The sequence below is a fragment of the Clupea harengus genome, chromosome 23 (assembly GCF_900700415.2).
Source record: "Clupea harengus chromosome 23, Ch_v2.0.2, whole genome shotgun sequence".
Taxonomy (NCBI): Eukaryota; Metazoa; Chordata; class Actinopteri; order Clupeiformes; family Clupeidae; genus Clupea; species Clupea harengus.
Window position 1 is genome coordinate 20,103,035 of NC_045174.1, and position 20,000 is coordinate 20,123,034.

The window sequence follows — 20,000 nt, forward strand, 5'->3', positions numbered from 1 at the left end:
AGTCATATGTCTGAAAGACAAAAACTCCAATATGTTTAGCAGAATCTGTGCTTTCCTTCCCCCTTTAAGTGTTCATTCCTACCCCCCCAGGCCTAATGGGGTTCATGGTGGTGGGGATGGTGGTCGAGAAGGGAAAAAAAGATGTAGAGTGGGGGGGGGGGGGGGGGGGGGGGGGGGGGGTTCTATTACGTCCAATGTTGTAATTGGTCCATACCAGGGTCATTGAACAACGATATCGATATACAGCCCCTTTAAGTGTTCATTCCTACCCCCTGAGGCCTTATGGAAAAATGCGGGCGGGGGTGGTGGTGGCGGTGGTGGTGGTGCTGGTGATGGTAGGGGACTCCAGCAGCAGGATTGAGACGCTCTGTCTCTAATTGATCGTGAGCGCAGTAATCCCACGACTCGTATGGTGGTTCTTCACGCCCTGCGGGTCTTGGACAGGCGTCTCATGTAACTGATGGGCAGATGCTGTTGATGTGTTTGACTGGACTGTCGCTATGCGTCGACGGCAGACGATTCTTATGATTCTTCTCAGGGTATTAAGTATCATCTTACAGACTGAGAGGCCATAGAGAAGTGATGAAGCTTTATTCCTTCTAGTATTATTACATTATTATTGTCATTATTATTATTATTATTATATTGTTGTTATTGTTATTATTATTGCGTCTGTGCCAAAGCTCTAATCAACATTATTGTTGTTTTAATTATTAGTATGGATTTGTTATGGGTCTGTGTGAAAGCTCTAATGAACACGTGACATTTTGATTATTTGTTTGGCAGCTTTCACTATAGTCTGTACCTTCTCTTTCATTTCAGGAGTTCTTCAGTAATCCATCAACACAGCTACATAAATAAATAAAAGATCTTAATGAGTTAGTGTGGATGTTACATAAATAAATAAAAGATCTTAATGAGTTAGTGTGGATGTTACATAAATAAATAAAAGATCTTAATGAGTTAGTGTGGATGTAACATCCTTGACTCTTTTATGGTGTGGGGTGTGTCATGCCCCCTCGATTAGTGTTATGTGTCCATTTCCTACCTCCTTGATTCCTCACCTCACTGTCCAATTAGTTCAGCCCCTCCCAGTGAGATGAGTTCAGGTGAGAAGGTGTCAGGCTGATCAGGGTTAGGGTCAGGGTTAGGCTGGTTAGGGTTAGGGTTAGGCTGATTAGGGTCAGGGTGATTAGGGTTAGGGTCAGGCTGATTAGGGTTAGGGTCAGGGTGATTAGGGTTAGGGTTAGGCTGATTAGGGTGCTGTAGCACTGTAAGTCTGTTCCCTGCTGTATCTCCGCATCAAGACAGACTTAAAGACATATACCATATATGCTGCATATACTCTACCGCAGTGTGCAAGTGTGTGTATTGTGCGCTTGTGCTTGTACTGTATGTGTGTATGTGGTGTGAATACCCCTCTCTAGTCTCTCTGTCTTTTTGTACCTCTCTTTGTCTCTCGATTGGCTTGTCTCTCTGGGTATGACTTCATCTATGGCTGCCCAACCTCTCTTTCTTGCTGTCTCTATGCCTCCCTCCATCTCTGTCTCTCTCTCGCTGTCTCCAACTCTTCTCTCTGTATCTCTAGGTGGGTATCTCTCTTTCGCTCTAACTCTCCCCCCACCTCTCTCTCTCTCTCTCCCCTCTCTCTATCTCTCTCTCTCCCCTCTCTCTCTCTCTCTCTCTCTCTCCCCCCTCTCTCTCTAACTCTCCCCCTCTCTCTCTCTGTCTCTCTCCCCTCTCTCTCTCTCTCTCCCCCCACCTCTCTCTCTCTCTCTCTCTTCCCTCTCTCTCCCCTCTCTCTCTCTCTCTCTCTTTCTCTCTCTCCCTCTCTCTCCCTATCTCTCTCTCAGCCCTTTTGGTGAGCCTCTCACTGATTCACAGCTCGACCGGCGGAATGATCCGGTCCGGTCTCGGCGGGTCCCCTGTAACCATGATCCAGCTCTGAAGGGTGGAAATAGGAACCGCGAGCGGGACCCGCAGGGTTTAGGCCCTAAATATAGCCTCCCCCCCCACCGCCCCGCGCCACAGACAGTCAACACAATATTTATTAATGCCTCGTCACCACGCCACTCAAACACACCCGATATGTATCGCTTTACGAGTGAAAAAGATTTGCTTTTATAGCTGCGGGCTCAGTGACATCGGAGCGCTTATTAAACGTTTTCTTTTCAGGGGAAGTCCGACTGTGACACTGCACTCTGAGGCTGCAGACATGGGTGACTTGAAAGAAAGGCATCGTGGGCCACACAGGATACGACTCCATTTTTGTTTTTGTCTCATTATCAGGCTTTTAAGTGTACAGTATTAGACAAGCATTGTGTTATTAAATATGAATATGAATATGTTATTTTTCAGGAGTCTTCAAATGTTGCTAAACCAACTCCTCCGTTAGATATGGCTCTGCCACCTGTCTGTCTCCTGCCTGTTGTTTCATCTTTAATTTGATTCAACTAGGAGAGTTTTTCTCCCTCAGGAGTTTAACCGCTTCCTTGCCTTTGTTTACGTGCAAAAAGTAAATATAAAACTTGTACACTTTCCTTTCCTCAACCATTAATTCTTCTACCCATCTCTCTCTCTCTCCCTCTCTCTCCCTCTCTCCCCTATCTCCTTGTCTCTCTCTCTCTCCCTCTCTCTCTCCGTACCTCCTTGTCTCTCTCTCTCTCCCTCTGTGTCCCTACCTCCCTCTCTCTCTCTCTCTCTCTCTCTCTCTCCCTACCTCCCTGTCTCTCTCTCTCTCCCTCTGTCTCACTACCTCAATCTCTCTCTCCCTCTCTCTCTCACTACCTCCATCTCTCTCTCCCTCTCTCTCTCTCTCTCTCTCTCTCTCTCCCTACCTCCCTCTCCCTCTCTCTCTCCCTCTCTCTCTCCCTCTGTCTCCCTACCTCCCTCTCTCTCTCCCTCTCTCTCACTACCTCCATCTCTCTCTCCCTCTCTCTCTCTCCCTACCTCCCTCTCCCTCTCTCTCTCCCTCTCTCTCTCCCTCTGTCTCCCTACCTCCCTCTCTCTCTCCCTCTCTCTCACTACCTCCATCTCTCTCTCCCTCTCTCTCTCTCCCTACCTCCCTCTCCCTCTCTCTCTCCCTCTCTCTCTCCCTCTGTCTCCCTACCTCCCTCTCTCTCTCCCTCTCTCTCACTACCTCCATCTCTCTCTCCCTCTCTCTCTCTCCCTACCTCCCTCTCCCCCTCTCTCTCTCCCTCTCTCTCAGGTGTTGAATCTGTTCCTTGCCTTGCTGCTGAGCTCCTTCAGCGGGGACAACCTGTCGGCAGGTGACGACGACGGAGAGAACAACCTCCAGATCGCCATCGGCCGCATCACCCGCGGCGTGGATTGGCTGAAGGCCTTCCTGGCCGGCCTGGTGAGGCGCTACCTGACGAAGAAGAAGCTGCCCGGGGAGGAGGAGGACGAGGGCGTAGGGGAGGACGGCCTGCCCCTGAAGCACCTGGAAAAGATGGCGGACGGGATGCCCGACAGTGACATACTGAAAGTGCCCATCGCTAAGGGTGAGTCGGATATAGAGGACGAGGAGAGCGACGAGGAGTCCGACGACGACGAGGAGGATGATGATGATGATGATGGGAAGAAGAAAGGGAAGAAGGTACTGCAGTCTGTTTCCTGGATTTCATAAGGTTGTGTCTGAATTTGATCCAGACGTAATCAGGCCCTACTCTCTTTCTGTCTGTTAATCCTCATAAAAACCTCTTCTCCCTCATGTCCCTCCCTTAGTCATTATTCCAGTTAGGTTTAGGGTAGTTCAGTTCAGTTCTTTCCTAGCATGGCAGTATGGGATAGCATTTACCACGGTGATAATGGGTGATGCCCGTCTCAGTTGGCAGATGATGACTCGTCAGTGTGCAGTACTGTGGACTACAGGCCGCCAGAACCTGAGCCAGAGCCAGAAGAGGAATCAGAAGCGGAACCGGAAGAACCAGAGGCCTGCTTCACTGAGGGTGGGTATCTCTACTATCCTGTCTTCTCTTCTCCTATCCTATCCTGTCTTCTCTTCTACTGTCTTCTCTTCTACTCTCCTCTCTTCTCCTCTCCTCTCCTCTCCCTACACTCTCTCTAGACTGTGTGCCCTTGTGTTAATTGATCGTGTTAATTGATCATTTTAATTGGCCGTGTTAATTGATCGTCTCCCTGCCTCTCTCTACACTGTGTGCCCTCCTGTTAATTGATCGTTAATTTATCTTCTCCCTTGTGTTAATTGATCGTGTTAATTGATCATTTTAATTGGCCGTGTTAATTGATCGTCTCCCTGCCTCTCTCTAGACTGTGTGCCATCGTGTTAATTGATCGTGTTAATTGATCGTCTCCCTGCCCTCTCTATAGCCTGTGTGCCCTCGTGTTAATTGATTGTCTCCCTGCCCTCTCTATAGACTGTGTGCGTCGCTTCCCATTTCTGGATGTGGACATCACGAAGGGGAATGGGAAAAAATGGTGGAACCTCCGCAGGGCCTGTTTCACCGTCGTGGAGCACGACTACTTTGAGACCTTCATCGTCTTCATGATCCTCCTCAGCAGCGGTGCCCTGGTGCGTACTCTAAAAAAAATAAATGTCTGCCTTACTGCGAAGCCTGCTGGAAAACGTATTTTTTTTTAAGTTTCCTGGTAACCAATTAAAAGAAACATAAACAAACATTAGACATTATAAGGTTCCTTCAATGTATTACTTATATTTACATTTAGTCATTTAGCAGACGCTTTTATCCAAAGCGACGTACAAAGGAGAGAACAATCAAGCTACGAGCAATAGAGACCTAGTGTAACAATAAATACTATTTTACAAGAAATAAAAAGTACAGGAATGTAACTACTGTAAGTGAGAGTTAAGTACTAGTTAGAGGTGATAGCATTAGAGGAAGGAAGAGGAAGGGAGAGGAAGTGCAAGTTAGGAAAGGAGGTGCTCTCTGAACAGTTGGGTCTTCAAGAGCTTCTTAAAGGTAGAGAGAGATGTCTGCTCTGGTAGTGCTAGGCAGCTCGTTCCACCAACCTTACTATAGCACAGGACTCTAACTGTCACCTAAGCTCTCAAACCAGATGTAGTAAAGGTAAATAAACATATTTAATACAAATAAATACAATATAATATAATACACATTATATATATATATAAATGAATATAATATAATACATATAAATAAATATCTCACAATCTCAAGCAAATAATCACTGAAGCCAATAACAAAAAGCGTGAGCCAGAATCAGTGTCGTCGTCCCCCCCCCCCCCCCCCCACCCTCTCACGGGGCCCCCCTGCTGTCTTTCTCCCAGGCATTTGAGGACATTTACCTTGAGCGGCGACGAACGATCAAAATCATTCTGGAGTACGCCGATAAAGCCTTCACCTACGTCTTCATCGTGGAGATGCTGCTGAAGTGGGTGGCGTACGGCTTCAAGACCTACTTCACCAATGCCTGGTGCTGGCTGGACTTCCTCATCGTGGATGTGAGTATCGTCATGGGTCGTGTAACCAGAGGCTGTTGTCATGGAGATGCTTTGAAATCCTAGCTAGATATGTAAATGTAAATAAATACATTTAAAAAAAATATAGAAAATATATAAATAAATGTAAAAGCACATACATGAACACAGATGTGAAGCAGTGAGATCATTTTTATCTTTTCCCCTCCCAGGTGTCTCTCATCAGTCTCGGAGCTAACCTCATGGGCTACGCTGAGCTGGGACCAATCAAATCGCTCCGTACACTCAGGGCCCTGAGGCCCCTAAGAGCACTCTCCCGCTTTGAAGGCATGAGGGTAAGGACATGTTTGGGATGAAATGTTATATGGGCCATTCTACCAAATTGGTGCAAAGTGTGGTCCCACAACAAGAAAAACTATTTACAAAACAATTAAGTATTCAGACATAGATATTTACTAAGAACATGTTATGGTCTATTTAAACCCAATACATTAAATGAGATAGGGATCAGCTAAATATATACAAAATCATCATTTATAGGGTACTTTCTATTGGGAAGTAGCTGTCCCCAACCCTGACATCTAAATTTCAGTTATCAAAAATAACACTTTTTACATTTTTTAGATTTTTTTTCAATTATCTAATTTCAAAGATCTTTATGATTAAGTTTAAACAGAACTTGGAAGATTAAGATGTATTGTGGGTTTAATTAAAAAAAAAAAAAAAACTATACTCAAAAAATCATGTCTATAGTTTTCATGTCACTACCGAAACACAGGAATTTTAGTCCGTTGGCTGAGCCTGGTTTTTAGCCACTCCCCTGCATTTATAACCAGGCAGTGATACTGCATCCCTGTCCCTCATGGCTGAATGGTAAGTAGCTAGATCCCATACTTTTGATATAAATGTGTTCCAAAGTCTGAAAATCAGTGTGTAACCTTAAGAATTGTCACTACCGAACACCTTTTTTTCTTCAATTAAGTAAACTTTTTGGGGTTTTATGCAAAGTATTATGTTTGTTTGTGTGTACACCTCTTCAAAGATTTGTTTGCTAGCCATGTGATTGCTAGAATTATTTATTTATGCTCAAATTTAGCTAGAATTGTCACTACCGAAACAGTCACTACCGAAACAGTCACTAACAAAACATATGGTAAAGTTTCGGTAGTGACATGATCGTTTCGGTAGTGACATGATTGTTTCGGTAGTGACAAAATGGAATAGTAAGTAGTTCAATCCCATCATTTGGAAATAAATGTGTTATGTGGACTAAATGGTAAAGATCATGCTGATTTCTATCTGAAATTGTTCAGGAGAGAAATAATCATAAGACACCAAAATGCCAAAAGGAAAAAGTGGAGCAGAGAGGCTGAGAGAATACCGACAAAGAGTGAGGGATGACCCAGTGAAACACCAAGAATATTTAAGGAAGGAAAGAGAAAGAAATAAAAAACGAAAGGAAGAAGGAAAGTTGAAATGTATCAGTGATTTATCCAACAGGGAGCAAAAGAAGGTCAGAAAATCATGGAGGAAAAGACAGCAAAAGCACAAAACATTTGTGTTTTTAATATTCCCAACCTAAAGCATGGTATGAGTTAAGATTAAGCAATAAGGTTGAGGAAATATGATACAACCTTGCAAACAAAATACTGTGGTCACTCCCGAAACAGTGCTGTCACTATCGAAACAGTGCAGTCACTACCGAAACACTGGATGTTTTGTAAAAAATAAAGTATATTGAGTTATCAACTAAAATGTTATGATACTGGTTGGTTTAATGTATGTTCAATTTAATCAATCATCAACTCTGGAATCAATATGATCAGTATTTTGCATTTTACAAAGAAATATTGCACTTAGATTTTGATGAATTGTATAAATTGAACTTTGAAATTTGGTAAAAATTTCATTTTTATTGATTTCATTGTGAAAACCTTCAAGACATATTTGTAAAAATACTCTTCAGAGAAGGGAAGGAAACACAATCTGAACAGGTTAATAATAATACGTTTTTACTATAGTTTATTACTATGTTTCGGTAGTGACAATTTTTGGGAGAGGAAAAACATTCCAACACATTCTGAAAATACTATATAAAAATTGATGTTTCATTTACTAGATATGTGTACTTTAGATATGGTACAATATATATACGGACAAAGTTTTGGGAATAAAACATACAAATTTTCAAAATGTTTCCAACCTGACTTTGCACCAATTCGGTAGACTGGCCCATATACATGCGGGTGGTGTTAAGAGACAGAATAGGGAGTTTTACCTTAGCATTAATTAGGCCCATCAGGAACTACAGTAAGGTGCTCTGGGTGTAACCTCTTGTTTCTATGACAACCTCTGGGTGTAACCTCTTGTTTCTATGACAACAGGTGGTGGTGAACGCGCTAATGGGCGCCATCCCGTCCATCTTCAACGTGCTCCTGGTGTGTCTAATCTTCTGGCTGATCTTCAGCATCATGGGGGTCAACCTCTTTGCCGGAAAGTTCTACCGCTGCATAAACACCACCACCGAGGAGCTCTTCCCCATGGACGTTGTCAACAACAAGAGCGACTGCCTGGCTCTCGCGTACACCAACGAGGCGCGCTGGGTCAACGTCAAGGTCAACTACGACAATGTGGGCCTCGGGTACCTCTCCTTACTGCAAGTGGTGAGCAGCTATTCACTAAATCTGTCCTTGAACTTAGAAAAGGATCATTTTTGGAATCATGTACAATACAATATAATCAGAACAAGCTGGAGACACACGCAAATGCTTTTGTAAACATATAATAAAATAATAAAGAATCTATTGTGCATCCTATTTTATTTATGTCTGAAAGTGGTAAGTGGTTGTCTGGGCTGCTAGAAGTCTACTAAATTTGTATTTTAATTAAAAAAATAATGTACACTGTATTCAGTAAGAAATGGACATGGATACTATGCTGGCTAATACAGATCATTTTGTAAAATATGTATTCAATACTTCACTAAATGAAATATGTCTTTGTCCTCTCTAAGGCCACCTTCAAGGGCTGGATGGAAATTATGTACGCAGCAGTGGATTCTCGAGAGGTACTGACCTACTAAACAGCTCCACACTTTACATATACACACACACACACACACACACACACACACACACACACACACACACACACACACACACACACACACGTATAGACAGACAGACAGACAGGGAAATTTGCACAAACTCATTGTGTGGATTCTTCGTGAGGTACTGACCTACTAAACAGCTCCACACCTTACATATATAGACACACACACACACACACACACACATACACGGCCACACACACAGACACACACACACACACACACACCCACACACACACACACACACACACATACACACACACACACACACACACACATACACGCCGATGCACACACACACTCACACACACACACACACACACACGCCCACACACACATGCAGACAGACAGACAGGGAAATACGCACCAACTCATTGTGGGGATTCTCGAGAGGTACTGACCTACTAAACAGCTCCACACCTTACATATACACACACACACACACACACACACACACACACACACACACACACACACACACACACACACACACACACACACACACACACACACACACACACAGACACACACACACACACACACACATACACGCCCGCGCACACATACACACATAGACAGACAGAGGGAGAGATGCACCAACTCTCATACAGAAGGTCTGACAGGTTAAATCAGGTCATGTTGGTAGTCATGGTGATATCAGGTCATGTTGGTAGTCATGGTGATATCAGGTCATGTTGGTAGTTATACCTGACTGGCTTTCTTCTGTTCTTCTCCCTCAGGTGGAGGACCAGCCCTCATACGAGATCAACATGTACATGTATCTGTACTTCGTCATCTTCATCATCTTCGGCTCCTTCTTCACCCTCAACCTCTTCATCGGTGTCATCATCGACAACTTCAACCAGCAGAAGCAAAAGATAAGCACCAAATCACTACATGCCATCATGTGAACACATGGACATCATCATTTAGACGAACAAAGCTGTAATGATGATGTGCTTCTGAAGGCATGATTAAGATGACCTCTATTACTATGTACATTTAGCGCATCTTTTTTTTGTCATTTTTGTCTTTTTGTCTGTAAGATGTTTGCAGATGCAGTAACAAAAAACTAAAACCAAAAAAAACATGCAATGAACACACAGGAATATTTGACTGTTGATGCAGTAGCGGATTTCAATGAGATTTTTCACCTGTGTCACTGTCACACTGATAACGCCACATAATGTGTCACATTAGCGAAGGAAAAGAATAATTTGTCTTGTTTCTTCCACTGTACTTTGGAGGTGACGTCTTCATGACAGAGGAACAGAAGAAGTACCACGAGGCCATGAAGAAACTGGGCTCCAAGAAGCCTGTCAAACCCATCCCTAGACCGTCTGTGAGTGACGCGCTCATCTCCGTCACGTTCCCGTCTTCTTTGTCTTATTTGTTTATTGTCTGTTGATGTGTTGATGTTGATGTTGATGTTGATGTTGATGTTGATACTGCACTGCTGATAGTGTTGTAGTGTTCTAGTGTTCAGAACCCCACATTTTCACTCACAGCCACATCTGTGTTAGTGATGTGACAACAAACTTGAATTGAATTGAATTGAATTGAATTGAATTGAATTGAATTGAATTGAATTGATTTGAATTGAATTGAATTGAATTTAATTTAATTGAACTGAACTGAACTGAACTTGAGTTGAGTTGAGTTGAGTTGAGTTGAGTTGAATTGTAAGCACATAAGAAAGAATTTATGACCTGAACAGCTCCACCTCTGACGGTCTCCGTGTCACTTCCTGTCCTCCAGAACGAGATCCAGGGCGTGGTCTATGACCTCATCACCAAGCAGTTCTTCGACATCTTCATCATGATCCTCATCTGCCTCAACATGGTGACCATGATGGTGGAGACTGACGACCAGAGCCCGGAGAAGGAGGAGGTGCTCTACCAGATCAACCTGGCCTTCATCGTGGTCTTCACTGGAGAGACCACGCTCAAGCTGTTCGCCCTCAGACACTACTTCTTCACCATCGGCTGGAACGTGTTTGACTTCGTCGTCGTCATTCTCTCAGTCGCTGGTATGTTTTCTATGCTATTTTGAGCATACTGAATACTTCAATCACTATTACTGCATTCCAGTAATATGTCTGAAGCAGCAAGACTACAAGGTGATTTGTTCAGGTTCCAAGGAACACACTGTCAGGTTTATTTTTTTTTAGACCGAAGTCGTTTGGCATTTAAAAACTATGAAACAAAGGTTACGTTCACACCCTGAGCTTATAATAACTATGCTTGCGTTCATAACCAGTTAAAAAAAGTCTACTTCAACTATAAATTGTTTTGGATAAAAGTATGTGTGCGAAATGTACATTATCAAAAAGGGCCCATTATACTCTTTCCAAGCTTTTGCCATGCCATCTTTTCGCCAACACTGATGTGTTCTGTCTGTTTAGGCCTCATGTTGCCATGCCATCACTCATGTGTTCTCTGTTTAGGCCTCATGTTGCCATGCCAACCCTCATGTGTTCTGTCTGTTTAGGCCTCATGTTGCCATGCCAACACTCATGTGTTCTGTCTGTTTAGGCCTCATGTTGCCATGCCAACCATCATGTGTTCTGTCTGTTTAGGCCTCATGTTGCCATGCCATCACTCATATGTTCTGTCTGTTTAGGCCTCGCGTTGTCGGACATCATTGAGAAGTACTTTGTGTCGCCCACCCTGTTCCGTGTCATCCGATTGGCCAGAATCGGGCGAGTGTTACGTCTGATCAGAGGTGCCAAAGGCATCAGGACGCTGTTGTTTGCTCTGATGATGTCACTTCCTGCGCTCTTCAACATCGGCTTGCTGCTCTTCCTCATCATGTTCATCTTTTCCATCTTCGGCATGTCCAACTTCGCCTACATTAAGAAGCAGGCCGGCATCGACGACATGTTCAGCTTTGAGACGTTCGGCAGCAGCATCGTCTGCCTCTTCGAGATCACCACCTCGGCTGGCTGGGACGGTCTCTTGCTCCCGATCCTGAACAGCGGCCCGCCAGACTGCGACCCGGACGTGGAGAACCCCGGGTCGGACGTGCGGGGCAACTGCGGCAACCCCGGCATGGGCATTATGTTCTTCTGCAGCTACATCATCATGTCCTTCCTGGTGGTGGTCAACATGTACATCGCCATCATCCTGGAGAACTTCAACACGGCGCAGGAGGAGAGCGGAGACGCGCTCTGTGAGGACGACTTCGAGATGTTCTACGAGACGTGGGAGAAGTTCGACCCCGAGGCCACGCAGTTCCTGCCTTACGAGCGCCTCTCCGAGTTCTGCCACATGCTGCTTCCTCCCTTCCGCATCGCCAAGCCCAACCGGCTGCGCCTCATCGCCATGGACCTGCCCATCTGCACCGGCGACAAGATCCACTGCCTGGACATCCTGCTGGCGGTGACCCAGGAGGTGCTGGGCGACACCATCGAGATGGCGGCCATGCGAGAGAGCATCCAGCTTAAGTTCGTCATGAACAACCCCACCTCGGCCTCCTTCGAGCCCATCACCACCACGGTGCGGCGCAAGCAGGAGGAGGAGGCCGTCGTGGTGCTGCAGCGGGCATACCGGGCGTACCTGTTCCGCCGCGGCGCCCGGCACGCCGCCCACCTGCACCGGCACCGCGGACAGGTGCGGCCCGCCCAGGATGACAACCAGCCGCCCGAGACTGGAGGGCCTCATCGCCCGCAAGATGAACGCCTTTTACGGCAGCAACCCCGAACTGGCCATGGCCTTGGAGGTGAAATCCAGACCCCAGCCAGCCAATGCCGTCGTCGTCGCCGCCGCCGAGCCGGTTCCCCCGACGCTGCAGCAGGCAGAGCTGCAACCCCCCACCTCCGCGCGGCTGCACCCCCATCCCCAGGTCCACGCCACCTACCCCCGGCCACCTGTGGGCCACCACATGGTGGTGCCCGTGGAGGTGACCAATGAGGTGGTTCTGCACTCGGCGCCAGTGGAGGTGACCAGTGAGGTGGTGCTGCGCTCGGCCCGGTCTCCCCTCTCCAGCGAGGAGCTGGCAGCGCTACGGGAGTCGGTGGTATAACCACTGGTGGGTTGAGGGTAAGGATTCTGGGATGGCAACCCTCGTCGTGGAAATAAGCGAGGGAGTGTTCGCTCTCACATACACACACACACACACACACACACACATACATATACACACACACACACACACACACACAAACTCAAACACAAACACAAACACACATACACATGCACACCCACACACACACAAACTCACACACACACAAAAAACACACATATGTACTCTACCAGCACTTAACCAGATGGGATCGCACAAAATCCGGTAGAGGTGGACTAAAGTTGTGGGAGTAAGGAAGGTTTGCTTGCTTTCTTTTTTACTCATGAGGTTTGAATAAGTCTTTATTTGTCTTTGTCTTCCCATCCTAAATGTGCTCACACTAATGTGAATATCTAAACACGTTTTCCCAGATGGGAATAACACACTTCCTCAAAATGGCCGCCACAAACTTTCTGCTCTCAGCGCAAGTAAAACACTGATTTGTGAACATTCCATTTGTTTATTTATTTGTTTGTTTATATATTCGATTCATTATATTTAATTAAATATATATTGATCATATTTCACACAGTTACTCACATACTATCCTATGAAGCAGCACAAAAACCAGACAACAGCAGATCATTTGGTGGAATTTGTCATAGCTTTCAGTGCAAAGTAAATACAACGCTGTGTAAAACTGTTGGGCTGTTGTCCTTGGTAACAGTATGGACGTGAGTGTCTGTTGGTCAGATGTTTACAAATCAGTGTTACACCAGCTGAAATCAGACAGTTTCTGAAACGGTGACCTAAATGTGAACAGAACAGCAGTTTTTGTCAGAACAGGAAAACGAGATATAAGATTTTTTTTTTTTAAATCTCCCCTTGAAATATCAATAGCTTCAACATGTTATATAAACATGAGAATACATTTTAGAAATTGGAAGAAATTTTACTGTCGTTTTGTTCAACCTCTTGTCGAGGCCTGTGAGTTAATCTGAAAAAAAAAAACTTTAATGAGAGCCAAAAAATATAACTTTTTTTACTTTATGTTGATACAAATCTTTTCAGAGATTATGTCCAGCAAACCCTGATCAATGTAGGTCGTAGTATTTATATCACTTACGTTGTGACCCTTATTTATTCATTAATTAATGTATTCGTTTTAGAGCCGAAAGTTTGGTTTTGTACTGTTGTTATGTTTTTGTAAAGGAATTTATGATTTCTTGGCTCGAACTGCTAGTTTCATAACTCAAAGAGTATGTTAGTCTCCTCCCCCCCCTTCCCCTGCTTGTAGCTGACTGTTACGGTAACAAGTCTTCTAGGCCTTTCTGCGTATCACCCTTTGGTTTGCACTATTTATAACCCCCCTGCCCCACGTTCACAGAACCCAAGCATACGAGGCAAACAAGACCTCCGCCAGGAATGTTATGTTGGCATATTCACTGTCGAACCTATTTTAAAATGATGTTCTCAGCGAGCAATGACTCAGTAGCACACTTGCTTTTCAAACCTCTTTTCACTTTTCTGTTGGCTCTTCCAAATCTTCCACAGGTAATTCAGTTCATCTAAAACTTTCACTCCTTGCTTATATGCCCCTGTAAATTTCCCATACGTCCGAATATGAACGTGTTTAAAAAAAGGACAGTTTCTTATTGTCTACGGTGTTTTCAGAGGTATGGTTGTTGCTGATGTATACGTTTGCAACAGATGTTGTTGGTCTCACCGGTACAATAGTACATTTTTGTCAGCACAAGAGCTTAATATTGATATAGCATACACCTGGAGAGGCAGGGGTGTCTTGTCTATCTGCTATTTACTCATGGGAAATCGAGTTCCCACAGCTTCCTTAATAAAAACAGGTGCAGTACGCAATTTCTGTTGCATAAATGCATAGAAACGTACACCAATGATGCCATTCTAAAGACATGATAAAAAATGCGGAATGTCGAACATTTTTTATCACAACTGTTACAGTTTTGTGGCAGTGAAACTTAAGACAAACCTATTAAAAACCCTGAAGGAAAGATGCATAGGAAAAACATCTCCCCTCAGAGTGGCATTATCATGGTAGGTCTTAAAAGTGTTTTGTCTTTGGAAAGAAAAACTACTGATTGCACCTCTAAGGAATGAAAAAGTACTTATTGCCCCTTTAAGCATCTACTTAGACTCTAACCAGTCAGAGAACAATACATGTGCCGAGGAAGGTCTCTCTCACTCTAAAGCCCATAGCAAAAGATGTCTGGAAGGACTCTCAAAAACCTGGTTATCAGAGGTTTCTGGGCTGATCTTTAAGGCATTTATAGAGATGAGACATAGAACCATAAGGGGTTTTGGATCCCACCCTTCTTTTGACTGTTAGTGGAGGAAAAACTCATACCTGTCATTGTTGATCAACAAAAAACCCTCATGGACGTTCTGTCTCTGGCACGGGTGTGACCTTGATGTGCCCTTGATCCGACCTTGATGTGCCCTTTCAGAGTCAGACACTTTGAAATCATTGGCTGTTTGGGCGCATTTAAAAGGTCAGCTACTTTGTAAAAACTGCTTTAGCTTTACTGGCTTGAGAGAGATTTTTTTTTTAAATGGTCATAAGTCTTAATGTATAAACAAATGCTTTACTTTTGCAAGCAAATAAAGAAAAATGATTAATGTACATTTAACTGAATTTATAAGCACTTTCATGCGTTTTGTTTTTCTCAGTGGTTTTTAGTTATTTTAAGGTCTGCAGCTTCTCTTTTCTAAACTAGGTAAAAGCTTCCTTAACCTTCATGATGTGAGTAGATTCTTTCATCACTTGAGCACTTCTTTCAAATTCATGCTGCATTCAAAGTAACTCAGAAATTCAGAAGTGCGTTTGAGGAGAAAACTTTGAAAGACATCCTCATGTCATCATTCGGCATTTTCAAAGAAAACCCATTCACTTTAAAATGCCATGCAAGCTCTCCACGTTTTTGACTCACATTGAACGCAGCATTAGTTAAGCCAACTCATTCACTTTAAAATGCCATGCAAGCTCTTCAAGTTTTTGACTCACATTGAACGCAGCATTAACTCTTCAAGAGTTACATTGAACGCAGCATTAGTTCAGCCAACTCATTGTTCTCCTTGTCTTAGCTATGAAGTGCTTGACAACAACAAAGCGCTTTAAAAAGAAAAGAAATGTGATTTCTCCCCTCAAACTTACTATGCGAAACACCTCACCATCAATGTGCAGTAATTATCAATGGTGAATGCACTTTTTGTGTAAATTAGTGTGATGTAAATTGTATAAATTCTCGTTGCCATTGTTTACATGCGTGATGAAAGGAGAACCATGTTCAGTACTCCGGGCTGTTCGCTTGTCAAACTACCAGCCCTGTTGCCTGTATATAATGTTTATTTTACGGTGTTGGAAGCATTTTTCTCTCTTTTTTTCTAGATGTTACCTTTGTATTATCAAAGAAGACAATTATATTTGTGTAAATTAACTAAACTATTAGAATAAACTATTCTAAAAAAAAAAAAAAGTAAATGTGTGTGACTTCTTTGAAATGTATGGATTGTGTGTGTTCCTTACACGTACACTTACACATACACCGATGGAGCTGTTTTGGGTTTGCTTGCTGTCTAGTGTGAGTGTTGAGTTTAGTCAAGCTGCTTTTGGGTTGTGTTAAGTGCATTGCGTTATCCAACCATGCCCTTTGCTGGCATAGACACATGTTTCCCCAGCCTCTGTTCCTCTTTAAGACGTCTGCCCTCTAGTGGGTGTGCAATGAAACTACATCATCTCCTGAATGTTCCAAGGCCTCTTGGCTGTTTCACGCCTGCTATTTATAGCCTGGGCTAAACAGCCGCTGCGCTTCAGGTAAGGTGTGTTAATAGCCGCGGCATCCAGGGGCCCCTCACACAGCTGGGTTAAGGGAGGGTTTATAAATCCCCTGCTGTGCAGTTAACCAACCACTATACTGAGGCAGAGCCATCTGAAAATCGTTATGTAGAAATAAACATCTCTGTGTCGCACCATACATCAAATATATATATATATTAGTAAGTAATGAACACTACCAAGTAATGGGTTGTACTGAAAAATTACTAGCATCACCATCACTAGTCCAAGTATTTGTGTTAAAAAGTAGGAAATATATTAATTAGTAAACTTTATAAGCCTCCCTTTGGATAGTTTAAACAACAAATATAAATTCTCCTGTGCTAGCTTAACCGAGTGGACTGAAGTCGAGGACCTGCTCATCGTTACATAGTTCTTGGTGGAGAGTGTGTGGGTGCTACAGCATGGAGATGTCTTCCTTATTACCCTCTGAGTTACTTACATACCGTTCAGGTCAAAGTTCAAAGGTCAGGGAGAATTCTGAGGAATGACCAGCACCCCACATGCCAGTGTCTGCTAATGTCTTGTGCAGGATCCTAGCTGGCCTTGTGTAAACAGTGCTTGATTTGTTACTTTTTTTTGCCGAACAGACAGAAATAGAAATAGACAGTGTACAAACTTAAAATCCTGTTACTGTTACCAACAGACCCTAAGATCCATGACATATTTCACCAACCAGAGACTGACACAGAACAGTGTCAAGATGTTTTGCAGACTTCCCGTAGAAGCAATCTGTGCTAACAAATAAGCTCTTCGTCTTCAATGTGATCCCAATATATTGAGTCCCAATATTACATTACATTACATTTAGTCATTTAGCAGACGCTTTTATCCAAAGCGACGTACAAAGGAGAGAACAATCAAGCTACGAGCAATAGAGAAACCTATATAAATTCTTCTTTACATAAGAAATAAAAAAAGTGCAGGAATGTAACTACTGTAAGTGCGAGTTAAGTACTAGATTGAAGACCGAGATAGGCATGTCAGACCCGGCAAAAAATAAAGGAGAGGTAGAGGAAGGGAGCAGGAAACTGCAGTTAGGAAAGGAGGTGCCTCTCTGAACAGTTGGGTCTTCAAGAGCTTCTTAAAGGTAGATTTATGATTTGTAGATTTGTCAAGGAAAAACAAGGGGGGCCATCTACCAAGCACCTTCGCATTTGACCATTTTATTAGAATTCATGATATACACCGTGTAACCATTTATATTTCCGTGTGCGGAAGCGTGTCTGGCTTGCTTTTCTGAAAAAAAATTCAGAGAACAGTTCTGTCTGCAGCTGGCTTGCCTTGCCAGGCCTCCATGTCTTATTCTGAGAATTCTGATGCTCAATTGATCTCATTTGCATAAGGCACTGAAACACATCGGCGCTGTCATAAGCTTGTGTTCACCGCTCACTGGCATGGCAAATAAGGAACTCTCTCCATTGTTCTCGCTCTCTCTCTCTCTCTCTCTCTCTCTCTCTCTCTCTCACACACACACACTCTCTCTCTTATCTCGGCACACACAAATGCACACACACACACACAATCTCTCTCTCAAGCACATTTGAAAATAGATTGCACAGTAGGTTTTATGCTCCATTCTCTTAATATCTCTGTGAGTTTACAACATACTGAAAACACACCAGCACACACAGACACACACTGGAACACATCTCTCAGACACAATGTGCAGACAGATGATATTATTTCTATTCATCATTCTGGTGGGAACATCCGGTACGTACTTTTACAATATTTTACATCTGCTTTAAACATTTGTATCCAGTTCTGCTGGCATAACACAGATTAAGGGTTAAGGATTCAGCATTCAACACTTCATATTAAGGATGCTTTTAGGGATTATTTATGTAATGTAGTAATTATTAACAAGGATGAACTATGAATAAGAAAGACATGAACTGTGGCATTTCATAAGTTGCTTGTTATTTGTTTACACAAACATTTATGGTCAGTTCATGTTTTTACCATCGTTTAGCACAGTGTTTGTCAGCTGAAGTGTTATATTTGCATAGTCTGAAAGTGCCGAGAATTTAGTAATGATTATTTCACAGACTTTACTCTGGTGTTTCGCTGTGTTTTGCATATTGCTGTGTGCTTCTGTCCTTTGGGTTGTTTTTTAATGCCACTCTTCCTCTCCATCTGGGCTGGTAAGAGGAAGTCACTCACGGAAGAAATGTGTGTGTGTGTGTGTGTGTGTGTGTAGCTATTTTTACAGGCAGCAACCCTCAGTTACGCTAAAGACGTTTAAAGTGCCGGTCAAGTGTAACAAGTTGTAGATGCTTGCTGATGGTTGTTCTTTGGGACATATAGACACACACGCACGCACGCATGCACGCACTCATGCACGCACGCACGCACGGACACACACACACACACACACGGACGCACACACACACACACACACACACACACACACACACACACACACTCACACAAACACATACACACACAAACACATACCACACACACACACACACACAGACATACACACACACACAGATACAAAATTGATTGATTGTAATGACAGGAATTGATTCTACTTTTATGCAGATGAGAAGAAAACTGTTGTGACTGTGAGAGAAGGACTGTACAGAGTAGTATATGACAACTAAACTCCTGACAGCTTGCAACAGTAGTAATCATGCTCTTTCATTATAAAAACAAAGTAACCTCTGATATCTCAGACACATCCATTTCTGCAGCTTTATATCCTGCTTCATACAAGGGTCCATTCCCTTTATACCATTTATATAATACTAATACTAGTACTTCTCAAATAATAACATATTATAATGCGGGGCAACCTACACCTTAACCAAACCATAAGCACTTGTACATATTTGTTTTATAAAGATATTCAAAAGATTGAATTATTATGTTATATGGTATTTATTATATGTATGTTATACTATTATTATGTTATATTATTATATCTGCTACCAGCAAACGAGTTGTTCCAGTGGCCACGCTTCGTGGGCGTTAAAACGGGCAGCCGCGTGACCCTGAGCTGCGTGGACAAGGCCAGCGGAAAAGGGGACAAGATGCAGGAGGTGTCCTGGCGGAAGGCCTTGTCCCCCGGCAACCCGGACCATCCGCTGGAGCAGAGCAAGGACGTGAACTTCGGCCAGCGGACCGGGCGGATGACCCTCAGCAGGATGCAGACAGAGCACAGCGGCATCTACTTCTGCTACATCAACGGCACCAAGGGCCCGGGCAGCGAGGTGCAGGTCCACAGTGAGTGTCCCAACCAGACTGACTGTGTAGAGTGTGCAGGTCCACAGTGAGGGTCCCAACGAGACTGACTGTGTAGAGTGTGCAGGTCCACAGTGAGTGTCCCAAAGAGACTGACTGTGTGGAGTGTGCAGGTCCACAGTGAGGGTCCCAACGAGACTGACTGTGTAGAGTGTGCAGGTCCACAGTGAGGGTCCCAAAGAGACTGACTGTGTAGAGTGTGCAGGTCCACAGTGAGGGTCCCAACGAGACTGACTGTGTAGAGTGTGCAGGTCCACAGTGAGGGTCCCAACGAGACTGACTGTGTAGAGTGTGCAGGTCCACAGTGAGGGTCCCAACGAGACTGACTGTAGAGTGTGCAGGTCCAC

General features: G+C 43.8%; 2 protein-coding genes across 2 annotated transcripts in view; both read left to right on the forward strand.

The window, feature by feature from the left end:
• LOC105894041 (sodium channel protein type 4 subunit alpha A-like) overlaps positions 1-12,659 on the forward strand; it is a 29,088-nt gene extending 16,429 nt beyond the window's left edge. The window contains 12 exon segments of the mRNA XM_031560772.2: positions 3,209-3,598; positions 3,830-3,950; positions 4,380-4,534; positions 5,273-5,446; positions 5,635-5,757; positions 7,807-8,085; positions 8,436-8,489; positions 9,272-9,409; positions 9,772-9,873; positions 10,290-10,560; positions 11,154-12,178; positions 12,180-12,659. Of these exon segments, the coding sequence (XP_031416632.2) occupies positions 3,209-3,598; positions 3,830-3,950; positions 4,380-4,534; positions 5,273-5,446; positions 5,635-5,757; positions 7,807-8,085; positions 8,436-8,489; positions 9,272-9,409; positions 9,772-9,873; positions 10,290-10,560; positions 11,154-12,178; positions 12,180-12,554 (3,207 nt within the window). The 3' untranslated portion in view covers positions 12,555-12,659.
• Positions 12,660-17,869: 5,210 nt separating this feature from the next.
• The window catches only part of cd79b (CD79b molecule, immunoglobulin-associated beta), a 5,528-nt gene continuing 3,397 nt past the window's right edge, over positions 17,870-20,000 (forward strand). The window contains exons 1-2 of the mRNA XM_031561100.1: positions 17,870-18,117; positions 19,345-19,635. Of these exons, the coding sequence (XP_031416960.1) occupies positions 18,066-18,117; positions 19,345-19,635 (343 nt within the window). The 5' untranslated portion in view covers positions 17,870-18,065. The remainder of the gene's footprint in view (positions 18,118-19,344; positions 19,636-20,000) is intronic.